The sequence below is a fragment of the Eulemur rufifrons genome, chromosome 17, assembly GCF_041146395.1.
Source record: "Eulemur rufifrons isolate Redbay chromosome 17, OSU_ERuf_1, whole genome shotgun sequence".
Classification (NCBI taxonomy): Eukaryota; Metazoa; Chordata; class Mammalia; order Primates; family Lemuridae; genus Eulemur; species Eulemur rufifrons.
In genome coordinates this window covers 3,657,961-3,680,824 of record NC_090999.1, presented here as the reverse complement: position 1 = coordinate 3,680,824, position 22,864 = coordinate 3,657,961, and the positions used below count along the sequence as shown (strand labels likewise).

Below are 22,864 nucleotides of genomic sequence, written 5' to 3'. Positions count from 1 at the left end.
TCAAACAAACAAAACCCAACACAAAGCTCACACTTCAAATGTTAATGCTGAAAATGCAGGCAGTATTGTAGCTTTTAAAATTACCTTTCTACCTAATCTATATGCAATGAGAGAAGCAATAGAGCATAGCACATAGTGAGGCCACAACTCAAAAAAGTGCTTAACAGTAAAAGCATGAGAAATTAAAAAGACAATCTGAATAAACAGGAGCATGAGGCACTGTTTAAAGACCAGGGCTCTGGCTGGAGTCCGACAGATGGGGGCTAACCGCTGGGGTGGCGCTGCCTCACCTTCTGCAAATTACTCTGCTCTCTGGGCTTTAATGTCCTCAGGTGTAAAATAAGGGAGATGCCCATTCACCTCAGAGGGTTGTCCTGGGGACCCTGCTATGCTGTGGGGCAGTGCCAAGCGCAGTGTCTAACCTACAGCAGGCCCCAACATCGGCTGCTTCTCTTTCCTCATGTTCCTCGCTTCTGTTATACCCTCCCCAGCAACAGAACAAGTCTGTATCTGTTGGCAAGACAACCCAGTAGCCATTATTCTAGCTACTATCTTTTATGTCAGTCTGCAATCCAAATGGTAAAGGAGTACACGTTCACACGGAAGAAATGTGCATCGCTTCAGCAGCTCTCCTAAAGTCAACGAAGGGACTTCAAGAAGGCCCCTTGACAAGAAAGGCTGTGCTCGTTAAGCTCAACATATCAAGTCTCCCACTGAAAACTGAAGACAAAACACCTACCATGTTAAGATTATCTTGGGTGTCATGCAGTATTTAAGATGTCACTTTGTACATTTCTGATAGAATGTTGCTTAATTACATTATTCCTTGATTACACAATATTCAAAACAGAAACTAGATTCATCACTTATAAAGGGTTACTCTGAGTTAAGGTTTTCCCACAACAGAATGAGACATAAAATCACATGCTGTACAAAATATAATTGTAACAGAAATCTAGCCATGAAGACTCGCTCACAAAGTTTCCAGCCTTCCAAGTTCTCTACTGCCAGATACTCAGTACTCAGTGATACCTGGAACCTCACTGTGCATCCCTGCTTTGCACGCGTGGTTTCATCTGACCATCAGTACACAGCAGGCCTCGCAGAGAGCCCAGGTTAGATCACTGTTTGGGGATCACACGGCACAGTTTCCGAGACAGAATGTTGGCACCAGGGGGAGAAGAGAGTTCCCTCTTCCTTAGAGAAGCACTGCCCAACACTGCCATTTAAATAAACACACACACAAAACCCAGACACACATTCAAATACTAATGCTGAAAATGCTTTTGCAAATATGCCCTAGTCTACAAGGCAGCAAGAGAAGCACAGAGCACAGCACATAGTAAGGATCCCAAAAATGGTTTAATAGGGGAACACAAGTGATTGACAAGTAATTTTAACAAATAAGAGTTTTACCTTCATCCTGAGCATGCTGTATAAACATACCGATAACTGAACTAATATTTTTCACAGCAGATGGAAATCCTTCCTTCAAACCCAATTGGCCTAAACGACCTAGGGGAAACACAATAAAACAAAATGTAAACAATCTTTGGTTAAATGTTGATTAACTTTTCATAATTTAAAGCACCACTGTCTTACAGGAGGTGATCAAAATGCCCAATCTCTACTTTGATTCACACGTATGTGATGATATACAATGTGTTGCTTTCCCAGCTAAGTTACGACGTCATCAGTGGAATCCAGAAGGAATGCAGGGCTACTGTGAAATGGCTAATAGGCTCATAGATCAAACAGAAGACAGTGGTCCAATCAAAATATGCATTTTTGGTTCTAACACTTTGGCAGCTGCTGTGATAATAAAGAGCAGCAGTTCTCAAGTGTGGTCCACAGACAACTTGGAGTCCTCAAAGTCCGAACTATTTCAGAACAATGCTGAGAAGTTACGTGCCTTCTTCCCAGCGCCAAGGTGTGGGCTGATGGTGCAAAAGCAACAGCAGATCAAATGAGTGGACCCTGAACCCGTATCAAGATAGTGGCACCTCACTGGTTGGCAGTCATTCATCTCCAAGCGCCCACAGTCAAAAAGGGGAATTTCACTTCAGAATGTCCTTGATGAGGCAGTCACAACTGTTCTCACTAAATCTAGGCCCCCAAACACAGAACTCTGCAACATTCTGTAGACAGCCAGGAAGTACACATGCAGCCCTCCCCTGTGCACCCCACACACTAGTTGTGGTGAAGAAAAGCATTTGTGGAACTGTTGTGTTGTGAGTGAAACCAGGTACTTTTCCCATGGAACAACACTTTTGATTGAAAGAACTGACAAACTATGAGTATTTGGAATGAAGCAGACATTTTTCTCAAAAATGAACAAAGTGAGCCTGTAACGTCAAAGAAATTTGTCATTATGGTCAATGATAAAATTTGAGCCTTTAAGGCAATTAGAATTATGGAGCAACTTCCACCAGTGACCCTGAGCGTCACAACTTTCCAATGCTTAAGACCCTTCTGTGATGAGATTGGTGATATTGTGTTTTGGGGGGTATTGCAGACATTTGGAAGATCTGTGTGAATCTCTTATTTTCCAAGTGAACAATGAAGGTTACAAAATCATATATGGGCAAAAGGATCCCTTCAACATGCAAGCTAGACCAATGGATTTTAGTATAACAGGGTACAAAAAGCTCACTGATAAGGTTTCAGATTTCACACTGCAACTAACCTTCGAGAAATTACTACTTGTTGAGTTTTATTGTAGTATCACAGAAGAACATCCATAATTATTTGAAAGGGCTATGAAAATACTCTTCCCTTTACCAACTACATATCTGTATGAGGATGGATTTTTTCATATATTCAACCAAAACAACATATTGCAAGACACTGAATGCAGAACAGATAATGAAAAACCAGCTGTCTTCTATCAAACCAGATAGTAAGGAGGCTTGCAACAAGGCAATGTCATTCTCATTATGTTTTTTGTTTGTTTTGGAAATAATAGTTACTTTTCATTAAAAATGTCATTTATGTTAATGAGTATTACTATTAATTTTAAATAACTAAATATTTTTAAAATTTCTTAGTTTCTTATTTAGATAAAATACAATAAATATTGATATAACCTGGAGTAACAAAAGTTCTTCGAGAGTTCTTAGTAATGATTAACAGTATATAGGGGTCCTGAGACCAAAAGGTATGAGAACCAAAGAGATCACAGGGCAGCTAAATCGCTAAGGCAAGCAGGGCAGCATTGGCATCAGTCACCCGGTCCCCTCATGTTCGGAGCCTTCCTTTGTTCCAGTGGTTCTCCCATGGACGTAAGCTCACTCCAAGGTGGAATCCTGTTCCTTCCATCAAGGCAAAGCCCTCATCTTCTTTTATATAGGAGAAAGACTCTGGAACATATCTTGGATGCACTTTCATGATAATATTATATTGTATGCTCATTGTTCTGTGTTCACTGACTGACCTCTGACCTTTTTTCTCTTGCCCAAATTCCTTTTTAAGAGGCCTAGTGAGTCATGACTACAAACAATAAAAGCTCACTAAACAGGTTTTATTAAGCCAGCATAATGTGGTTTACTTTCCAACTTCATTCCAGTATAGCAACACATAACAGACAGAAGACCCCTTTATCTTAACTCAAGCATTCCTTTCTACTGACTCCAGGTCTTTAGACAACGCTCAACTCTTTCAAACAATTGCCAACTAAAGAATACCTAAAACCCACCTATGACTTGTAAGTCCCTGGACTGAAGATGTCCTGCCTTTTCAGGTTGAACCAACTGTACACCTTCCATGTACTGATTTCCGGTTTTACCTGCAATTCCCATTTCCATGAATGTCTAAAACCGAACTGTTACCTGGTAGCTTCAGGTGCATTTTCTCAAGACCTCCTGAGGGCATGTTTCCCTGGGCCAAGGTCACACACATTCAGCTCAGAATAAATTTCATTAAATTATTTTAGAGAGTTTGGGTTTTTCTACCAACATCTTATTCTTTCTCAATACTATATCCCACGGGTTTATATGTGAACCCAGTACATAAGCCTCCTTTCTATTTTAAATATGAAGAAACTGAGGCATACAGCATTTAAGTAACTTCTATTACTTTGTATCACCTATAGGAACTAACAGTACTGGTTACACATATCCTATTACGATATTTAGCAGATATACAGTAAATACCGATCAAACAATATTAGGATTAGGAATAAGGAATATCTGTGATGACACTTTAAATACCTGAATAATTCCTAGGCATCCTAGGGAATTGAAAACTAATTTACTTCAGAGATCAGAAATTTTAGGTTACTGACCACTTTTAAATATCTCTTTGGGCCAAACCCAGTGGCTCATGCCTGTAATCCTAGCACTTTAAGAGGCCAAAGTGGGAGGATTGCCTGAGTCCAGGAATTTGAGACCAGCCTGAGCAATGCAGCGAGACCTCTGTCTCTAAAAAAAAAAAAAAAAAATTAGCAGGGGATGGTGGTACACCTATAGTTCCAGCTACTTTGGAGGATGACACAGGAGGATCTGTTGAGCCCAGAAGTTTGAGGTTGCAGTAAAAGCTGTGATGTACTCTAGCCTGGGCATCAGAATGAGACCCCGTCTCAAAAATTTACATATATGTATATATCTTTGCAATTAGATCAAACTGCTAACCGTATGCCATTGGATCTGTCCTCTGAAACAATCTACCAAGGGCATTAGATGCATAACTAATAGCAGAGAAAGGGGTGTGTGCCTAACACAGCTATGGGATCATTCAGCCACAGGATGTGCATTTATTCTCAGATAATACACGATCATGTTACAATGGCTCCCTTTCTTTCAATGAAAAGCACATAATGAAATTGGGTTTTATAAGCTATTTAAATTAATGGAGCTACCAGGAGTAAAATAAGAGGAAATTATGAGTCTGGGGTAGATGATTTGGGAAAAAAGACTCAATACATGGTGACTTGACAAAGATGACAAACTGGTTAAATGATGGGAAGAAAAGTCCCTACAGAAGGTATGTGAGGGAGTCCAGGACCGTTCAGCTGTATTAGAATACAAATAAGAAATGTGGAGCTACTTTCAGTGTCAAAGACAATGCACTCCACAGCACAGTCACAAAGCCAGAGGAGAGGACAACCTGCTAAGATGAGTCTACAGGGCAGAACTAAGCCCAAGATAAAGATCCCAGGACTTTTATTCAAGATTTTAGATGCAAATATGCTAAGGAAGGGGTAAGTTGAGGCAATTAAAAAAAAAAAAAGAGTTGAAAAACCTGGCAAGAGAATGGATAGAAATCAACAAGTAATGGCTACTTCAGTCTGACCTAAAGAAACCTGACATGTGAGACAGTTTTCCTAGCTTCTAGGTTCCAGTTAATACCCAGTAGGCCGTATCATTCAAGATTCAGGAAAAAACATGGTATTACACAGCTTTACACTCTGCTGAATCCAGTGGTGGACAAATTATCCTTGCTCTGCTACCTTCCCACTGAGTGGCCTCAAACAAGGGTTAACCTTTCTTGGCCTCAATTCTGCCAAGAAATGAGGGGTGCAAAGATTAGATCTGGTTCTATCACTCTTCCATATTTCTATGCATCTAAAGCAATTCAAGCATTCCACAAAATGGTCTTTAATATATTTTTGTTAAGGTAGGTCAGAGTAAATCTCATTTAATAATCATATATGACCATTTGCTAATAGCAATGTTCATATCTCAATCTAACATTAGATAATATTAAATTGCATTGACAGAAAGCCTGTTTATTTTCCATGGATTAAAAACCTCATTACGGGACCTTGCAAATTTTAAATCAAGAATAAAGACAATTCCCCTATTTTATGAGTGATTGGTATGTGGCTTCGGTTAAATCATGGCTTACCAATTTAATTTTTTATTTATCAATTCTTCAGTCAAGGCCAGCTTCAGAAATGGTGAGAAAGTACACTAACAGAGTTTCTTCTTAAAAACAGCCCTTCCTCCTTACCCCTCAGCCTGCACTATTGCCCTCACCGCCCAGCAACTTCTGGGCTCTGGGCTGGCATCAGCGCATGGTACTGCGGCACCAAAAGGACCAAGAGGCTGAGTGGGGTAGAGCTGAGCTGCTCTCTGGCACTGGCCACCCCACAGGTCGGCCCCACGTGTCCCAGCCTCTCCAGGCCTGTCTTGCTCATGCATGCCAGCTCCATCAGCAGACCCAAGCAGGATTTATCTTCCTGAATTTGCTTTTATTTTTCACGTTATACTTTTTCTCTAATTACCCATCCTTTGAACTGTATTTCTCTATTTCTATATTATCATCCTATTATATGGTATTGCCAATTATGCCTTATTAATTATATACTATTCTTATTCTCCATAATATATAATTCTGTTATAATATATAATTGTATTATAAATATATAACATATCACTGATATAAATATATACACATTACTCTAAATAATATGTATTCTCAAATAGTCATAAATTATTTGTCTATTTCCTAACAGCCAGAATTTTAAAGATTTAAAGTACAAACTAGCTTTAATCTGACAAAAATTACAAGTCACGTTTTCTCCCTATAATTATACATTGTTTTTGAACTATTAATACATTCTTATTAATTCACATATGGGTTAATTTTAAGGTATATATTTGAAAGTACTTCTATAATCTTGTACAGTTTTGTTTGAAAGAGTTTTATGACATCTAACCAAAATTAAGTACAGTCATGCGTTGCTTAGCAACGGGGATGCATTCTGAGAAATGCATCACTAGGTAATTTTGTCTCCTGAGAACACCACAGAGCACACTTACACAAACCTAGATGGTACAGCCTATTATATACCTAGGCTATAGGGTACAGCCTATTGCTTCTAGGCTACAAACCTATACAGCATGTTATGTACTGAATACTGTAGGTAACTGTAACACAATGGTAAGTATTTTTATATCTAAACACATCCACACATAGGAAAGGTACAGTAAAAATATGGTATTATAATCTTAAGGGACCACCATCACATATGCATACAGCATATGAGTGTATGTGCTATCTCATTTAAGGCAATCATTACCTTTTCCAAACCTACTTTATCATTGGCACTCCTACATGGCTTTGCAGGTACAACTCTAAACTAATCCTATCTGAACGTCACAGAATGGAGCCTGAGAATCTGTATTTTAAATAAAGTTTCTCAGGCAATTTGGATGACGAACCAAATTTGGTAACTCCAGATGATATAAGCTAATTGGAAGAGGCACTGGGCAAGTCACTAAGAAGAACCTCATGTACGGCTGACCCTTCTCTATAAACATTAAGGGGCCCTTTCCACTGTGGTATGCGGCCGGTGACCACAAAAAATACAATCTTCATTCTTACTTCCTCTCTAGTTACAACTAATAAATACAGAAACACAACCACTCCAAAATAAACAGCAAACATTATCATATTTTAAAGTGTGACTTTAAAAATATTATATTCCTTGGAAAATTCCATAGATACTTCATCTATGTCAACATAAATATATTTATAGACTTAAAACTTCTCTAATTTTTTAGATTCTCAAAGCGATTTCATAATTTAGAATGAGTCCAAAGTATGAATAATTTTTCTTGAATTCCTAAGAGAAGCTGCTATTAAAATTGGAATGTCCACTACTAGCCCTTCTGTGCTCCCTGCTGCTTTGCATCTATGACAGAAATTGTTCTTGAGGATATTCTGAGCTGAGGAACTCGGCAAAACTGTTTGGGGACTGTGCCCCACTAGGCATAGGTAATTTATTTCCACTTCTGTGCCTCTGTTTATCTTTTCATATATCTCTTCTGAATTCTTATATAGTCTTTAGCAATCATTTGATTCTCACACCCTTATTTAGTAACTTGACTCCAAGTGTATTTTTGGTTATTTCCAGTGAAATTAGGTGTCTACCTGGTCACCAGGTTTTTGTCTTTAACTATTTTATATATTTACTTAACACAACGTTGCTACATCTGCATGTGAAGTACACACAGAAAGGAATGCAAATTTGCTGATATAGTAACAAAAGTTTCAGGGATATTGCAATTCATATATCCTAGTGTGTATATATATGTGTGTGTATGTGTATTGATATTAGCATCTGAGATGCCCAAGTTCAATTATAAATAAAATGTACTAATGTAAAAAATCTTAATCTCTGACAAAAGTGGATAAAACACTAATTTATAAAGAAAGAGAAAAGAGGAAATTAAGCACAAAAGTCTCTGATGGTTGAAATCAGCCATTACGGTGAAGTTTTGAAGTCATCATATATTATACACTTATGTGCTGACCAGGGTATCATCAGTTACAATAAAAATGATCAATAAAACAGACAACTCACCAATGAGCCTCAGTATTGATGCTATAATAATATCAGGAATATACGCAATGTTCGCATGTCCTTTTCTGTATTTTATCCACTTATCCATTACAGGCCACAGCTCCTTACTATAAAACAACAAGAAAACATGTATACTCACCATCACTTAAATTATAAGAATTTATCTTCTAAATGGTCCATAGGCAATTAGTGAAAAAGAGTAACTGCTAAGGATCTAGCATTTTAAGTTAAAATAAGAACAGGTATTGGAAGCTTACATCTTCTCCAACTATTCAGGATATCTGTGACCACAATGACTTAAAAGAGGCTACAAAAGTACGTGTTTTCATCATTTTGTTTTGACTCTTTTTATATGGCACAAAGAAGCTGAACAGTGTCCCCAAAGTCACAGAACTAAGAAGTGGTGGAGTCTGCATTTTCGTTTGGACCCTCTAGGCACTTAAAGCAGTCCCTGAGTTTCAGAAGCCCACAGTTGCCTGGGAGGATCACAGACAAATAAAGCTCTGTGTGTAAAAACAGCTAAAGCAGAGGAAAACTATAATGTCGATAATCAAAACACACTTTACATGAACAAAAAAAATATTTCCACTGACTGAAAATAGTACCAATTCCATGTTGCTTTCTCTTTTTTTCAAAAATGTATTTACTTTTTGCAAGGCATTCACAACATATCACTAGAAAATTTAAATGCAAACAAAAGAAAAATAGAAATTAAAAGCATCCCAAATAACCCAGTCTCTGATAATTATTACTCTCCTAATTTTGGGCTTTTCTTCCAGATACTTCTTGCTCTCTCTGTGGACGTAAACAACCTGGAGAGAGCCACGAAGTGCTGAGGAAGGGAACAGGGTTTGCAGTTGCTCAGCCCGAGACCCTTGTATTTGACACTATCCTCTCCACTGGTGGGGGGATCGTGGACAAAGCAGCTCTGACGGGGATAGAAGGGCCCCTGCTTCTTGGGCGCCCATGAAGAGCCACATGGACACGAGGCCCACAGCAGGCCCTCACATACCATCACACAGACTGGCACTGGACAGACCGTTCTGTCACTGTCTTACTTAGTAACAGACTGTGAAACACTTTTCCATGTTGATACATAAAAATCCACTTATAGCTTTGTATTTTAATGCAGCTATTATCTCATTATACAGCTTTACCATGATTCAATTTCTTATTGTTTGACATTTAGATGTCTAATCTATTCTTAGTGTCAAGGGGCTGAAAGAGAGTGACAGATACCCTTGTACACAGATGGATCCTTGCACAAGGTAATTTCCATAGAATATATTCTTCAAGTATCTAAATGATATGGATTATCAACCATTTGACACGCCCTTTTCATGTCACAAACTCCCTTATATCAGCCTTTCTCAGCATCATTAACACGTACAGAAACATTATTCGAGTAACAATTTTCTCCCAGAGGTGGCACATACATAGTGCCAGGGCTACAGATGCACAGAGAAAAGTTAATTTATTACGAACAATGGATGCCTGAGAATATCAGGCTTAATTCTCTCCCAGGTAAGAACTGCTAACCTATAATTTTGAATATTTCTGTTGCTTTGGGTTTTCCTAGAGTATCTGGATGTTAAGATAATAATCATTACATTTCATTCGACACAGGTTTGCTGAGTGCCTCCCTCGTGTGGGCACTGTTCTACATGCTGGGGCTATGCCAGTGGACCAAATAAAGCCATCCCACTCCCACTTCCTGAAAGTCATTTCTACTGGGGACAGAGAGAATAGTAGAATAAAATAAAAAGTAGTGATAGATACTAAGGAAAAGTAAAGCAAGGCAATGTGGTAGTGTTACAGGTCTATAAGGGTAGTTTACTCTTTCTTATCCAAATAACGTCATTTGTAAATGTTTCAGCTGCCTTATACACTTAAACAAAAAAATGATTCGAACCACAATGCAGCATTCCAAAGAATACCTTACAATACAAATACCCAACTTTGTTTGAGTTAGCCAAATAGCAACCTTATGATGTTATCATGTGTCCAAATCCATTTCTGATGGCAGCAGAGCAGATCAATGGCAAGGATGTATTCCCACGTATTATCACTTAGGTCTTCACCAAATTTTTCACTGGCCTGAAATTCTGTTTTTGGACATAACTGTATGGTCAAAAGCAGCTTTGAAACCATGAAGCCAACATCTACAGGAGCATTCTAGCAAACAGAGAAAAAACAAAATAAAATATGGAGTCTCAAATATAATACATCTTTTGTTAGTTATCTCAAAGAATATAATAAGCATCTTATGGCTTTTTGAGATAGTTGCTGTTTGAATAAGGAACTATGTTTATCTTAGTCATAATACTTATCATGAAATGATTTTAGCATGGTAGTTGATCAGCCAGATGATAAAGCCATAGGTAGGAAGCAGAATCCAATCAGGTAGAAAAGAGCTTAGCTGTCAATCTAGATTCAAATGAACGTTTTCATCAACCCAAATAAAAGAATTCAAGTTATAAAGTTAGCTATAATAAAAATATCAAACCTTTAAAAAAGTCTTTTTTGTTTGTTTGTTTGTGAGACACAGTCTCACTCTGTTGCGCAGGCTAGAGTACAGTGGCATCATCACAGCTCACTGCAACCTCAAACTCCTGGGCTCAAGCCATCCTCCTGCCTCAGCCTCCCGCATAGCTGGGACTACAGGTGTGTGCCGCCATGCCTGGCTAATTTTTTCTATTTTTGGTAAGAGATGGGGGTCTCACTCTTGCTCAGACCAGTCTTGAACTCCAGACCTCAAGCAATCCCCCCCGCCTCAGCCTCCCAGAGTGCTAGGATTGCAGGCATGAGCCACCATGCCAGGCCTAAAAAATTCTTTAAGTTCTGTTATCTTTCTGACACTGTAGATCAGCCTGCCTTTTCCAGAAATTCATAAAATTGAATCAGACAGTACGAAATTCTTATATATAGCTTTTTTCACACTTCTGTATAATGTTTTTTGATATTTATTCACGTTATTATGTATATTAGTAGTGTGAACACTCCTTTTCATTGCATAGTACTCCATTACATGTATATAACACTGTTTATCAACTCGCCTATCAAAAGACTTCTGGGTTATTGCCAGCTTTTGGCTATTGTTATTTAATAATTAGGTTGCTATGAACATTCATGCATAAGTCTTTGTGTAAATATAAATTTCATTTCTCTTGAAGATACCTAGAAGTGGAATTGCTGGGCCCTTTGTGAGAAAAGATTTAACTTTGTAAGAAGCTGCTCAGCTGTTTTCCAGTGGCTGCATGTTAGCATTACCAGCAGCACTGTATCAGAGCTTCAGTATAAAAATAACACATATGTAATACAGGCTTAGCATACTCAGTACAAAAAAGGGCTTGGGCTTGGAAATTTGCTTTATTATATGAAGAACTCAGTATGTTAACCTGTGGCTTGGGCATAAATATTCTGAAAGATTTTGATCAAGCTTTCCATCAGACAACCCACAACCAAATCATGGTCCCAGATAATCTACCCAAGAGCTGAAACTCAGCCAAAGTGGTAAATATCCCCCTTAGGGAAGTCAGTGACTCTGCAACCTGGGAAGACGCAGAAATAACTTTAGACACAAAGAAAATCAAATCTATATATTAACTCTTTTGTGTTATATACTTAAGAATATATTTCACAATAATCGTGAACATGTGATAATCTGTATGTGTGTTATGTATCTACATAAAAGTGCTGAGAATCCGCTATGTTTAAGTTGTGGTTATAGTCTGAAGTATTTGATATTAGAATCATGATTTTAATTAGAAATATTAAAGAGAACATAATTAAGTTTGTAAACAGTGTTTGAATATTTACAACACCTCTACATCCTTTACTGACATTTAACATTCAAGAGCTGTTTAAAGTGCTTAGAAAGATTTTGCTTATTAAATTTGAAGGTCCAGTTTCAGGTATTTTTGAGGAATATATTTTATGTTTAGGAATACTTTAAAAGTTTAAGATAATTAAATTTTAATAGATTATAAATGATTATTCAGATGTTAATTTGTTAAATATATGAATTGAAGTAACATTAATCAATAGCAAAAGTAAAAACATTGTTACATTTGTTACAATTACTTGATTTATAAATGAAACAAGATTTATGAATTTAAAGGCTTTTTAAAAAAGTTTCTAAATTTACAACTTTAAAATTGAATAGTAACTTAAGCCAAGTAGTCAATTGTACATATAGAAGCCCTTAAGGATCTTATCAACTCCGTCGGAAAAACCTGGGGGACACACCACCCTGAACAGGCCAACTCAGGGAAATACTTCCTACCATGGCAATAGTAGGAATTCCTAATTCCTCATTTTAAAAACTGAAAATAATTTAGTAATTTGCACTGAAGAGATACACTTTTGATTTCTTTTTAACTAGCAGTATTATATTTAATAAGTTTCCTTCTATTTTCTATTCTAGGAATAATCCCATGGGGTTTCTTCTTTATCAATTATATTGATTTCCTGATTCTGAATTCTCCTTGTTTTATTAGGATAAACTCTAAAGTGTTATTCTTTGCTACATTATCAAATCTCCATTTTATTTGCACTGTTTATATCTAAATGCCTCATTGAAACTGGCTTTTTTTGTCTTATGCTATTTTTTATTAGGTTTAATATTACAAATGAACAAGGGACTTTGAATTTGCTCTTATGCCCGAAATAGATTGCAATTACTTGGTTCTTTAAAGATTAGACAAAAATTCAGGTGGCACCTATACATGTCTTGTTTGTGTAGTAAATTTTTAATCATCTTTTCAATCCCTTTACTATAATTAACAACTGGTCTAGTAACATGTTCAACCCCCAAAGCCATTTTTGAAAATTTTTATTTTACTGGGAAATCATCCCAGGTCTCCCAATCTGTTGCTATGGGGTTAGAGGTAGTCGTCCTCTCATTCTTTATTCTGTATCTGTAGTTGTATCTTCTTTCCCATTTCGAATTTTCAATATTTCTGCTTTTCTCTTTTTTCATTAATCAAGACTGAGTTACCTATCATTAGCATTTTTTAAAGGCAGTATTTGTACCTTCTATGTGTTTTGTTTGTCCTCTACTTCATTACTGTTACTTTTTAAACTTTATTCCTTTTTCCTAGATTCCTTCTAATATTTCTAATTTTTAAGATGAGTATCAGCCAACTTCATTTATTCTCTGCTTAACAATGAAGACATTTAAAATATCTTAATGAGTATGTTTTCCAAAAAACTAGAGATCTTTAAGAGTTTTCCTTTTCATTGACTTTTAAGACTGTGATTTTACTTTTCATATTTTGTTTCCAGAATGTCCAAGACTATGTATTCTCAATTTCAAAGTAAATGTAAGTATTTTTTATGAAAGCTTTGAATTATTTATGTTTAACTTTATTGAATTATTACCAAGAAATTTTGTTTTTTAAATTTTTTAAAAATTAACGTTTTTGTGTGGCCAAACTGATGACTGATTTTTGTTGATGTATCATGGACATAAGAAAAATATATATTCTTCACACACATTTACTTTTTATGTTATTGAATTTTTCTATGTCCTTATTTATTTTTGTTTACCAGATCTGCTTAATTTTATAAAAGAGCATTTGGAAATCTTTTATCATAATGGTATTTTTCCCCAAGTATCTCTCACCTTTCTTACACTTTCAACTTTGTATTTTTATTTGCTATGATATTTAGTAAATAAATATATTTATTAAAACAGTATTTTCTTTAAAAGTAGCGTCTTCTACCATCAGATCACCGTATCCTGGTGAACTGTGAACAGGCACAAGGAGATGGGCTCTGAGTGCAGGTGGAAGGCCCAGGCAAGAGCAGGGGTGTCCCGGGAGGCAACCCCGCAGAGGCAGGCAACTTTCCAGAGAGGACACGTGTGGGGCTGCAGGTGTCCACAGGTAGGAGGCATGAGGTCTTTTCTGATGCTAAATGACTGACTGGAATTAGTGACACTACCACATGTGAATATACTCTGGTGCATCTAGATAGACTTGCTTCTCAATATTTATCTAACTTTTAATCATCAATAGACCTTTCCTTTACTTTTTATAAAAAATAAAAACCTAATGACCATTAACATTAAAAAGTACTAAAAACAAAAAGCAAAACAGCATATAAAATTCCACTCCACACTAAGCCAGGAGAAATTTTTTAAAGAGGAAAATAAAACATGCTAATTAAAAAAAAGAATAAATTCAAAAAATCAACCTCTTATTGACATCAGTACCTCTTCTTAAAGTTTACTGTCAATTACATTGTCATTAGATAAAATCTATGAATGAAAGAACACCCACCTAGATACTACTTTAACACGTCAATAACTAAAGAAAAAATAATAAAAGGTAACATGGGAACAATGTACTTAGAGGAAAAACAAATTGGATCAACTGCAAAGAAAAATACAGAATAACAGATTCAAAAAAATTATAATAGAAAGGAATTGAGATATCAATTTTTTTTTTACCTCTCCAAGTGCCTATTGTAGAATCATAATTTTATAGCTCCTCCAAGCCCTTTATACATACATGCATATGTATGGATTTTATCATCAGTCATAAATTAGTGTATAAAACAAACTCTGTTAAATTAACACAATACATAGGTCCAAATTCTTCCCCGAATGTCTCATGCATACTTAATGAACAAAATGCATAAGCCTAGGCTAAGTTCATATGCTGAAGGATCTAGTATGAAGAATAGCATCTCTAAAATGCCTATGAACTAATACAAAACTAAATATATTACATTCACATAAGATCTACAAGTAAGGCATTATAAGACATAAAAACAAAACTCACCTTTTCCCAATTAAGAAAAGCTCTCAAGCAGTTCAGAACCTCTCCTTTAGCACGTTGCCTGGCAACTAACTGCATTGCTTTATTAATCACCGATTGAGAGAGAAATACATCATGCCACATGTTTGCAATAAACAAAGTCAATTTCTCAGACTCTGGAAAATCTATGAGAAAGAAAATTATGCAATAAACCTTTATGTCTGATCAAGTGAATAAATTACAAACTAAGAATAAATTTTATTAATTTCATTGGTGCCTTGCAAGGCATTGTGCAGCTGAAGGGATTATAAAGAGATAGCCCAGATGAGGCTCTGGTCTTGATAATTTCAAAATCTCCTGCCTTTTTTTTTTCTTTTTGGCAAATTTTCTTTACATTTTAAATATAAATGTTCAGGAAAAACTCAAAACATTTTGAGATTTTCCTAAAAAACACCACAGCAGTCAACACAGATTTCTGTGGCCACGTGTGTGGGGGTGGGGTCCCCACATCAAGCAGTGGACACCAGCTGGGTGTCCTCTAATTCAATTCCAACACTATCTACCTGGAGACAGCATCAGATCCCACAGACTGAGGCTCTGCCCTCAAGACTGCCCCTGCTTCAGGACCAGTTGTAAGTCCAGACCTCAGGAACTTCTGACTGATCAGCCATACATTAGGGATCCCATGACACCCTCTTTGGGTTTGATAAATTCACTGGAGCAGCTCATAGAACTCTGGGAAATACTTTACTTATGTTTAACAGTTTATTAGAAAGGACATTACAAAGGATACAGACAGAGAGATGCGAGGGAGGTATGGAGGAAGGGACCGGGAGCTTCCACACCCTCCCTGGGCACGCCACCCTCCAGCAACCTCCATGTGTTCAGTTATCCAGAAGCTCTCCAAACCCAGTCCTTTTGGGTTTTTCATTATATAGGCATGATGGACAACTGTGTACAAATGTGATTGTATAAAAAGGGTATGATCTCACATCCTTTTCTCTAACAGCCTGAGTGGGGAAACCCAGCAAGGTCTGTCTGTCCAGATTCTTCTTGGCCTCTTTGTGCGGCATTTCTTTCCCCAGGGTATGGGGCGGGACCCTCTCTGGAATGAGGGTCTTAGAACCCACCATCAGGTTAAAGTCCTGCCTTGGACAGGTGAAAGGAGGGCAGAAGAAGGTCAGAGAGAGAGATTCTGTTTCCTGAGGCCTAAAGCACCTCAAGATTATAACTAGGCTATGGGAGTTATGAGCCAGAAATCGTAAATGAAAACATATATATAAAATATCACAATACTACACAAATATACAGCTCTGTATGACAAAAGAAAAACTCTAAAACATAAAAAAAAGGCAAAAATTCTTTCTCTAAACTTGCTCAGTCCCAGAATTTTCCCATTTGATATGTGTCAGTTTTTATACATTTGCACAAGTTTAACTTACTCATAGAACACCTAAAGCTTTTGATTTGAAGAAATAAATATTTTTCATAAATTCTGGATAACAATCCTTTTGTTGCAAATACCTTCTCTTACTCTCTGGTGTGTCTCTCCTTTTTTAATTAACTTAATTGAAGTATAGTTTACATACAATAAAATACAATCTTTTTAAGTAAACAGTTCAAGGAATTTTGACAAATGAATAAAGTCACATAACCACCACCATTACAATCAATACTCATTGCCCCAAAAGCTCTCTCACTCTGGCACTTTGCAGTGAAATCACCTCACTCCAGACACAGAGAACCCCCGACCTGCTTATTGTTGGTATAAATTAGTTTGCCCTTTCTCAAATATTTATGAATGGATTCGTATACTGTGTGTTGTTTTCTGTCTGGCTTGCCCACTCAGCGTAATGTTCTTGAGATTCACCCATGGTGCTGCACACCGCAGCAGTCTGTTCCTTTGTACGGCTGTAGAGTATCTGGTCATTTAGTGTATCTTTTTAGTTCTCTCTGTTCTACCTTATCTATTGTCGTGCGTCTCAAAAGAGTGGGTAGAAAGGATAAACTCACTGCACTATTCTGATCTGTTAATTTTAAAGCCTATGTTTATGTGGTGACGCTTCCTCCTGTCACAGGACTTCTGCACGTGTTTTTTCCTCTGCCTAGAATTCTCTTCCTCACTCTTCACCTATGTCCTTTTTGTGCATCTTCCCATCTCAAGTTTAGAAGTCACTTTAACAAGCAAAGCTTCACTGACCCCTCAGATCGTGGCAAATCCACCTTCCTCAGTACAATTCATTCATTCAACAGATACTTCATCGCTGCCAACAACACACTTTTCTGGGGTGGGGACAGCGTAGAGACAAAACAGATAAAGCCCTGTTCTTACAGAGTATGCAACCTGGTGGTGGACAGAGACAGCAAATAAGATTTATGATGTAATAAGGGGTGGTAAGTGCCACGAGGCAAACAGAGGAGAACAAGGGACACAGAATGACTAGGGAAGTATGTGAGGTAACCGAGTGAGCCACCACGAAGTCCAGGGAAGCAGGGAAATAGAACGAGAAACCTGTAAGCACAGAAGCCTGAGCTGAGCACAAGCTTGCTGTGGTTGAGGAAGAACAAGAAATCCTATGTGGTCTCGGCTGAACCACACCCCTCTCCGTCCTACCACCCACCACTAACTCCACGGTTTGTGTGCTGTGGCTACGTACAGCCTGCTGGCCCACTGGACAATCATACCTGCATCTGATTTTGGTCACCACAGAACTCCTAACACTGAGCATGCACTCCAGAATGGTTTGCTGAATAAATGAGTGACTGAAAGAGTAAACAAAGAAATGAAATGGGCAACTAAAACACTTAGCAGCTTCATTCATAACACTAAAAGGGATGGACATACTCAATTGTCCTACTTATAAACCCTATAAACATGTTAGTAAAAGACTTTCTGATGTATTAATAATATTGAGTTGCATTGTTATATCATTTTATGATTTTAAAACACTGACGATTTAATATAATAAAGAAGGCCTCACAATCTGATCCATGAGCAGAGACTGAAGAAAGAGCAGTGAAGGGAAAGACACCACAGGACAGCCCTCATGTCCCCAACTCCTTTCCAGCTCTCTCTGATCCACTCTTCTCTCCAGCTTATGAATTCATCTTAGGGTTGCTGCCCTTTCTAGCTAGTGGCACAGAAGTTCGGCTTGTCACTTACTTTAAAAGTATTTCCACAGTTATGGAAACTATATCTGATTCTAAAGCAGCTGTACAGGGTATAAAACAAATATGCAGTGATGAGAGATATTCTATTTACTTATAAGCAGAAATGTATGTATGGACATAAGAAAGTTTAAGTAAATTCTCCTACTGAATACCAGGAACAGCTAGGTATAGCTAAAGCTATTGAATGTACAAAACATAATTTTAAAAAACACACAACAATCACATAACTGAAAATATAGATCCAAGTATAATACGGTAAAAAAAGGCAACAGTATATTTTTAATACAAAACTGTTGCAATCTAAACATACCTTCCTTGAGTAGGCTATAGCAAAACACGCGAGCTCTTTCCAAGTCTCCAAGTTGCCGACAAATACCCACATACACTCTGCAGAGGGCATGAATGTAATTGTGGTCTGTAGACATCTTCTGAGTTTTTAGTTCTGAGAGAATAGAGTGAAGCAAGCACTCCGCTAAATGCTGAATTGGAAAAAAAAATAAAAGGCTTATTTATCTTTCGCCTACCTAAGAATAGCTAAAAATTACAAAATTACGTATTTATTGGAAAAATAAAACCTGCACGATTATCAGAAGGTAGAAAACAGGTAAAAAACTTGATGAGTATGGTAAGCCACAAGAATGGAGCAGGGGACATCTAAGAAATGACCACAGCCGTCTGTTTCCTGTGGTTGGTAACACTGCAGATGCCAGAGTGCAAGTCTGAACACACCTGGTTGCCTACTATCACTACCACTACTCAAATAAGTCATAATTGCTCAGTTTTTGCTAAAATAATCTATGTGTATGTATGTGTATTAAACTCAGTATGATTCTACTCTCATTCTTATTTTCTAAACTTTAATTTACTCTATATACTGTTTAGATTTTAAAATATTGGGTAATATTTTTCTTGCTCAGAAAGAGGAACATTAAATGATAATGATACATTTGTTAATTTCCTTTCAAAATTACTTGGGGAGTTCTTTATACATTCTGCAAGTAAATCTAAAAATAAATAAATAAACATTTATAACATAACGACTCCAAATATATGCAGATAACCACTTAAGTATGATCATTGAGCACTGGAAATCATCCACACAAGGTACCAACAGATGTTTAGAAGATGCAGAACTACAAAAATCCTAAGAAACTATATATAAAAATCTGCACAATCCCCCCCCCCCATCTTTAAATCAAGCGTTTGGTCCTGTTGGAAGGTCTTTCTGTAAGATTATCAAAATACTTAAGTGTGTTTACACTACTTTTAAAGGAAAAGGGATCTATTATATGATAATCATTTGATACTCTGAAGGAAATTATTTTAAGCCTCTAAACATGCCAGGATTGCATGGAAATAGGCAATTTTAGTCCTGACAGATACTTTTTTTCTTTCAAGTTTTAAGTATTTGAGGAATACAAATTATCAAACCTCCAGTGTCTTACCATATTTCAAATTTATAAAAGATTACAGTATTTGTCATAAAGTTTATACAGATAATTCTCATCTTTGAAATAAAACTTTTACTCAAGGTCATCTACACATTTTGTAGGCAAACAGCCTCTGTGTTTGAGGACATATAATTCCTAATGCATTTAGCGAAAAGCTGCCACATACCTTTTTTGTTGTGCTAAATTCATAAACAACTTCTTTTTCTTGATCTCTCATCACGGGCTTTTTGGAGATATTTCCCACATATACATGACTACGAATGACAGGTAACAGATCAAAAGAAAGCTCTGCAATTTTCTTCAGTGCATTGGCTATGGCTTTGTCATGTGACTCCACAGTTTCTCTGGGATTTAGAGGCAGCTGTGAAACTGTACTGACGGCTGGACTAGAACAACTCCTTTCCTCTTCTGTTGTTACTTCAGCTTGAGGGAGGTTCCTCTGAAGGTTCTTAGGGATTCCTTCTGCAGTGGCCTCAATTTCTGGTTCTGGGGACCCACCATCCAGGCGCAATCGTTTAGCACTCCTCAGTGTAGGCGCTGACAATGTTCTTTTCCCACTAGAATCCTGCTGAGTCCCCAAATCTCTGGCTTTATCTTGGCTACAGTCACCACTAGAGCTGCTCCCTGTTTTGACAAAAGCAGTTGATGTTGAAGTGATTGCTTTGAATCCTATCATAGCACTGACAGGTCCTGGTAAATTTTTACAGTCAGTGGATGGACCTCGAGTGAACTGAATATTCCCTTTGAGGATGTTGAGGGTCCGGGCCCTGGCAGACAACTCAGGGTACATGGTGTCTAGGATTTTAACGGAGTTCTCCTGAGGCCCTCCCACAGCAGCATGGCCAGATGCGCAGGGCGGGAGCCTGCCAGGCACAGGAAGTGCATGCTTTGGTGTGGCTGCACAGAACTGCAGAGGAGACGACACTATCCTCTGACCTGCTGATGCAGCAGACGGAGACGGAGAAGGACCCGGAGGAGAGGTGCGCCTGGGGTCTTCTGGCCATGGAGACATCACAGGAGGAACTGGGATTTCACAGAAGGGAGAGATCTGGCCAACGGGAGAGGGTGGTGAGGGAGGACTAGAACCCGGTGCCAGAGGTGAAAGTGGCTGTGAAGTCCTTGGAGGTGTGGCTATCAGAGGAGCTAGCAGAGGAGGCAGGGGAGGCCCCACTTCTTGCCGTATTTTACTCAGCGTGTCAGCAGAACAATCTGTAGTAGATGTATCAGCATTTGCTAAAATGGTCTGAGTTTGACTTCTTTGAGTTTTTGTATTACTTTTTTCCCCTGACAATGACTGAGAAACTTCACTCTGATGAGCTTCAATTCTGCTTGATGCTGAAGTCTTTACTGGTTTGTTAGATTGATCTTTGTTTGAAATCTTTGACCGATTCTTATTTTTGCTGAATGGCTCGAGTTTTGAGTTATAATACGTGTGATCAGAGGCAACAGTCTGAGAGTCGAAGTCTTGATCATATATTTGAGAACTAATCCATATACTAGGCTTAACAGGTCTATTCCGCAAACGACTTTTATCAAAGTTGGTACTCTGAGCACTGCTTGAAACATCCTCTTGGGGACATGAAAGATTACTACTGCCACATGGAGGCTCCTGAAAGGGAGGGCCAGGGTGACTGGCCTCCGGGGTCTTCTCAACAGAAGTCACTGGGGCACAACCAGCATCCAGCCCTCCTTTGTCCTGAGAAACAGGGGTGTCTCCAGGAACCTCACACAGTGCGACCTGTTCCATGTGTGGAACAACAGCCACACCACTGATGACTGTCCAGTTGTCTCCATCCTCAATGACTAGATTCTGATCCTTATTGATAAGCACGTTTATAACTTCTGAGGTCACTGTTGATATCTGATACTGAAATGTCATTTCAACCTCACAACTAGCACTTTGCTCGGTCCCAGGCTCTGCTGCCGAGTCAGAGCACAGGGCTGGCGGCTCTGCAGGCTCTGCCTGGCACTCTTCCCCACTGTCTGGGCACCTGCTTGCGTCTGAGCGATCCTCTGGCCTGCTCTCAGTGTTCTCGGTATTAGGGCTTCCGCTAATGGGAGAGCTGCCTCGGGTGTCCACGTCGGCTGCCAGTGGGGGTGGTTCTGAAGTGTGTGCCAAGGAACCAGTCATCTCCTGAGGTGGAACTTTCTCTCTTAAATTTTCACTTGTCGTGTTGTTATGTATGTTTAAGAGCAATAAATTACCAGTATCTTTACCATCACAATCTTCACAGTTTGTTTGAAGTTCTTGCCCAGTCTTGGTGAGAACCTCAGACCGTGTTTCTACAGAACACTGAGTAAATTGGCTTGTACTTTTTAAAGAATCATTATCTTCTGATTCAATCCATTCTTTAGAGGTTCCAAGCATTTCTTCTTCACAAGGTTGCTTTTTGTATTTTTCTCCTGCTATTTCACTTTGCTTTAGTTCTTTGTTCACTTCTTTATTTAGGGTTCCTTTACCAGAACATTCTGAAACAGAGTCCCCTGAGCTATAAGCCCTTAACTGACAACTCTCAAGAAACGTAACGACATCTGAAGTAGAAAGTCTGTCTAGCTCAGAAACAGTACTTATGTTAAAATGCTGGAAAGCTGAGGTCAAATAACCTATCTCTAAGGAAGGTCTTGTCTCAGCTACGCCAGCACCTGGATCTCCTAAATCTTTCTGTTGGTCTCTGGCAGCATCTTGCTGCTCATTCCCCATCACGGCTTCAGGCTCACGCTCCCCCTCACTGCAGCTAAGCCCCTCACTCTCCTCTACCTCGGTGTCCTTTCCCTCCCGAATGCCTGCGTAACAATGCAAAGTGCCAGCAAGGCTACTTGGGGAGATACTCTGTGTCTCTCCATCTTTTCCACAAAACGCTGAAGAAAAAGAAGTGCCTGTTGTGACAAAACATTCGGGAAAAGCCCTACCAGGATTTTTAGATTTCAATTTCGAAAGTTCATTAGCATTTTGCAGTGTGCTAGAACTGTTTGCTACAGCCAAGGCCTCACAGGGGTTCTCTTCAACAGGAAAACCTCCTGATGCTATCACTTCTGTGGCCGGAAGCGGCTCACTGCCATCTGTCCCACTCGAGTCTGGATCTGTGGCCTGAGGAAGTTGCCTTTGCTTCTGCACTGCGGCTTCTCCCGGCACTGCGGCTTCTCCCGGCACTGCGGCTTCTCCCGGCACT

General features: G+C 38.4%; 1 protein-coding gene across 1 annotated transcript in view; it reads right to left on the bottom strand.

The window, feature by feature from the left end:
• Nucleotides 1-22,864, bottom strand: part of ICE1 (interactor of little elongation complex ELL subunit 1) — a 65,401-nt gene that overhangs the window by 1,716 nt on the left and 40,821 nt on the right. The window contains exons 14-19 of the mRNA XM_069492316.1: nucleotides 19,861-22,803; nucleotides 18,554-18,722; nucleotides 15,097-15,257; nucleotides 10,293-10,483; nucleotides 8,309-8,415; nucleotides 1,417-1,515 (exon numbers count right to left, since the gene is read on the bottom strand). Coding sequence (XP_069348417.1) covers nucleotides 1,417-1,515; nucleotides 8,309-8,415; nucleotides 10,293-10,483; nucleotides 15,097-15,257; nucleotides 18,554-18,722; nucleotides 19,861-22,803 — 3,670 coding nt within the window. The remainder of the gene's footprint in view (nucleotides 1-1,416; nucleotides 1,516-8,308; nucleotides 8,416-10,292; nucleotides 10,484-15,096; nucleotides 15,258-18,553; nucleotides 18,723-19,860; nucleotides 22,804-22,864) is intronic.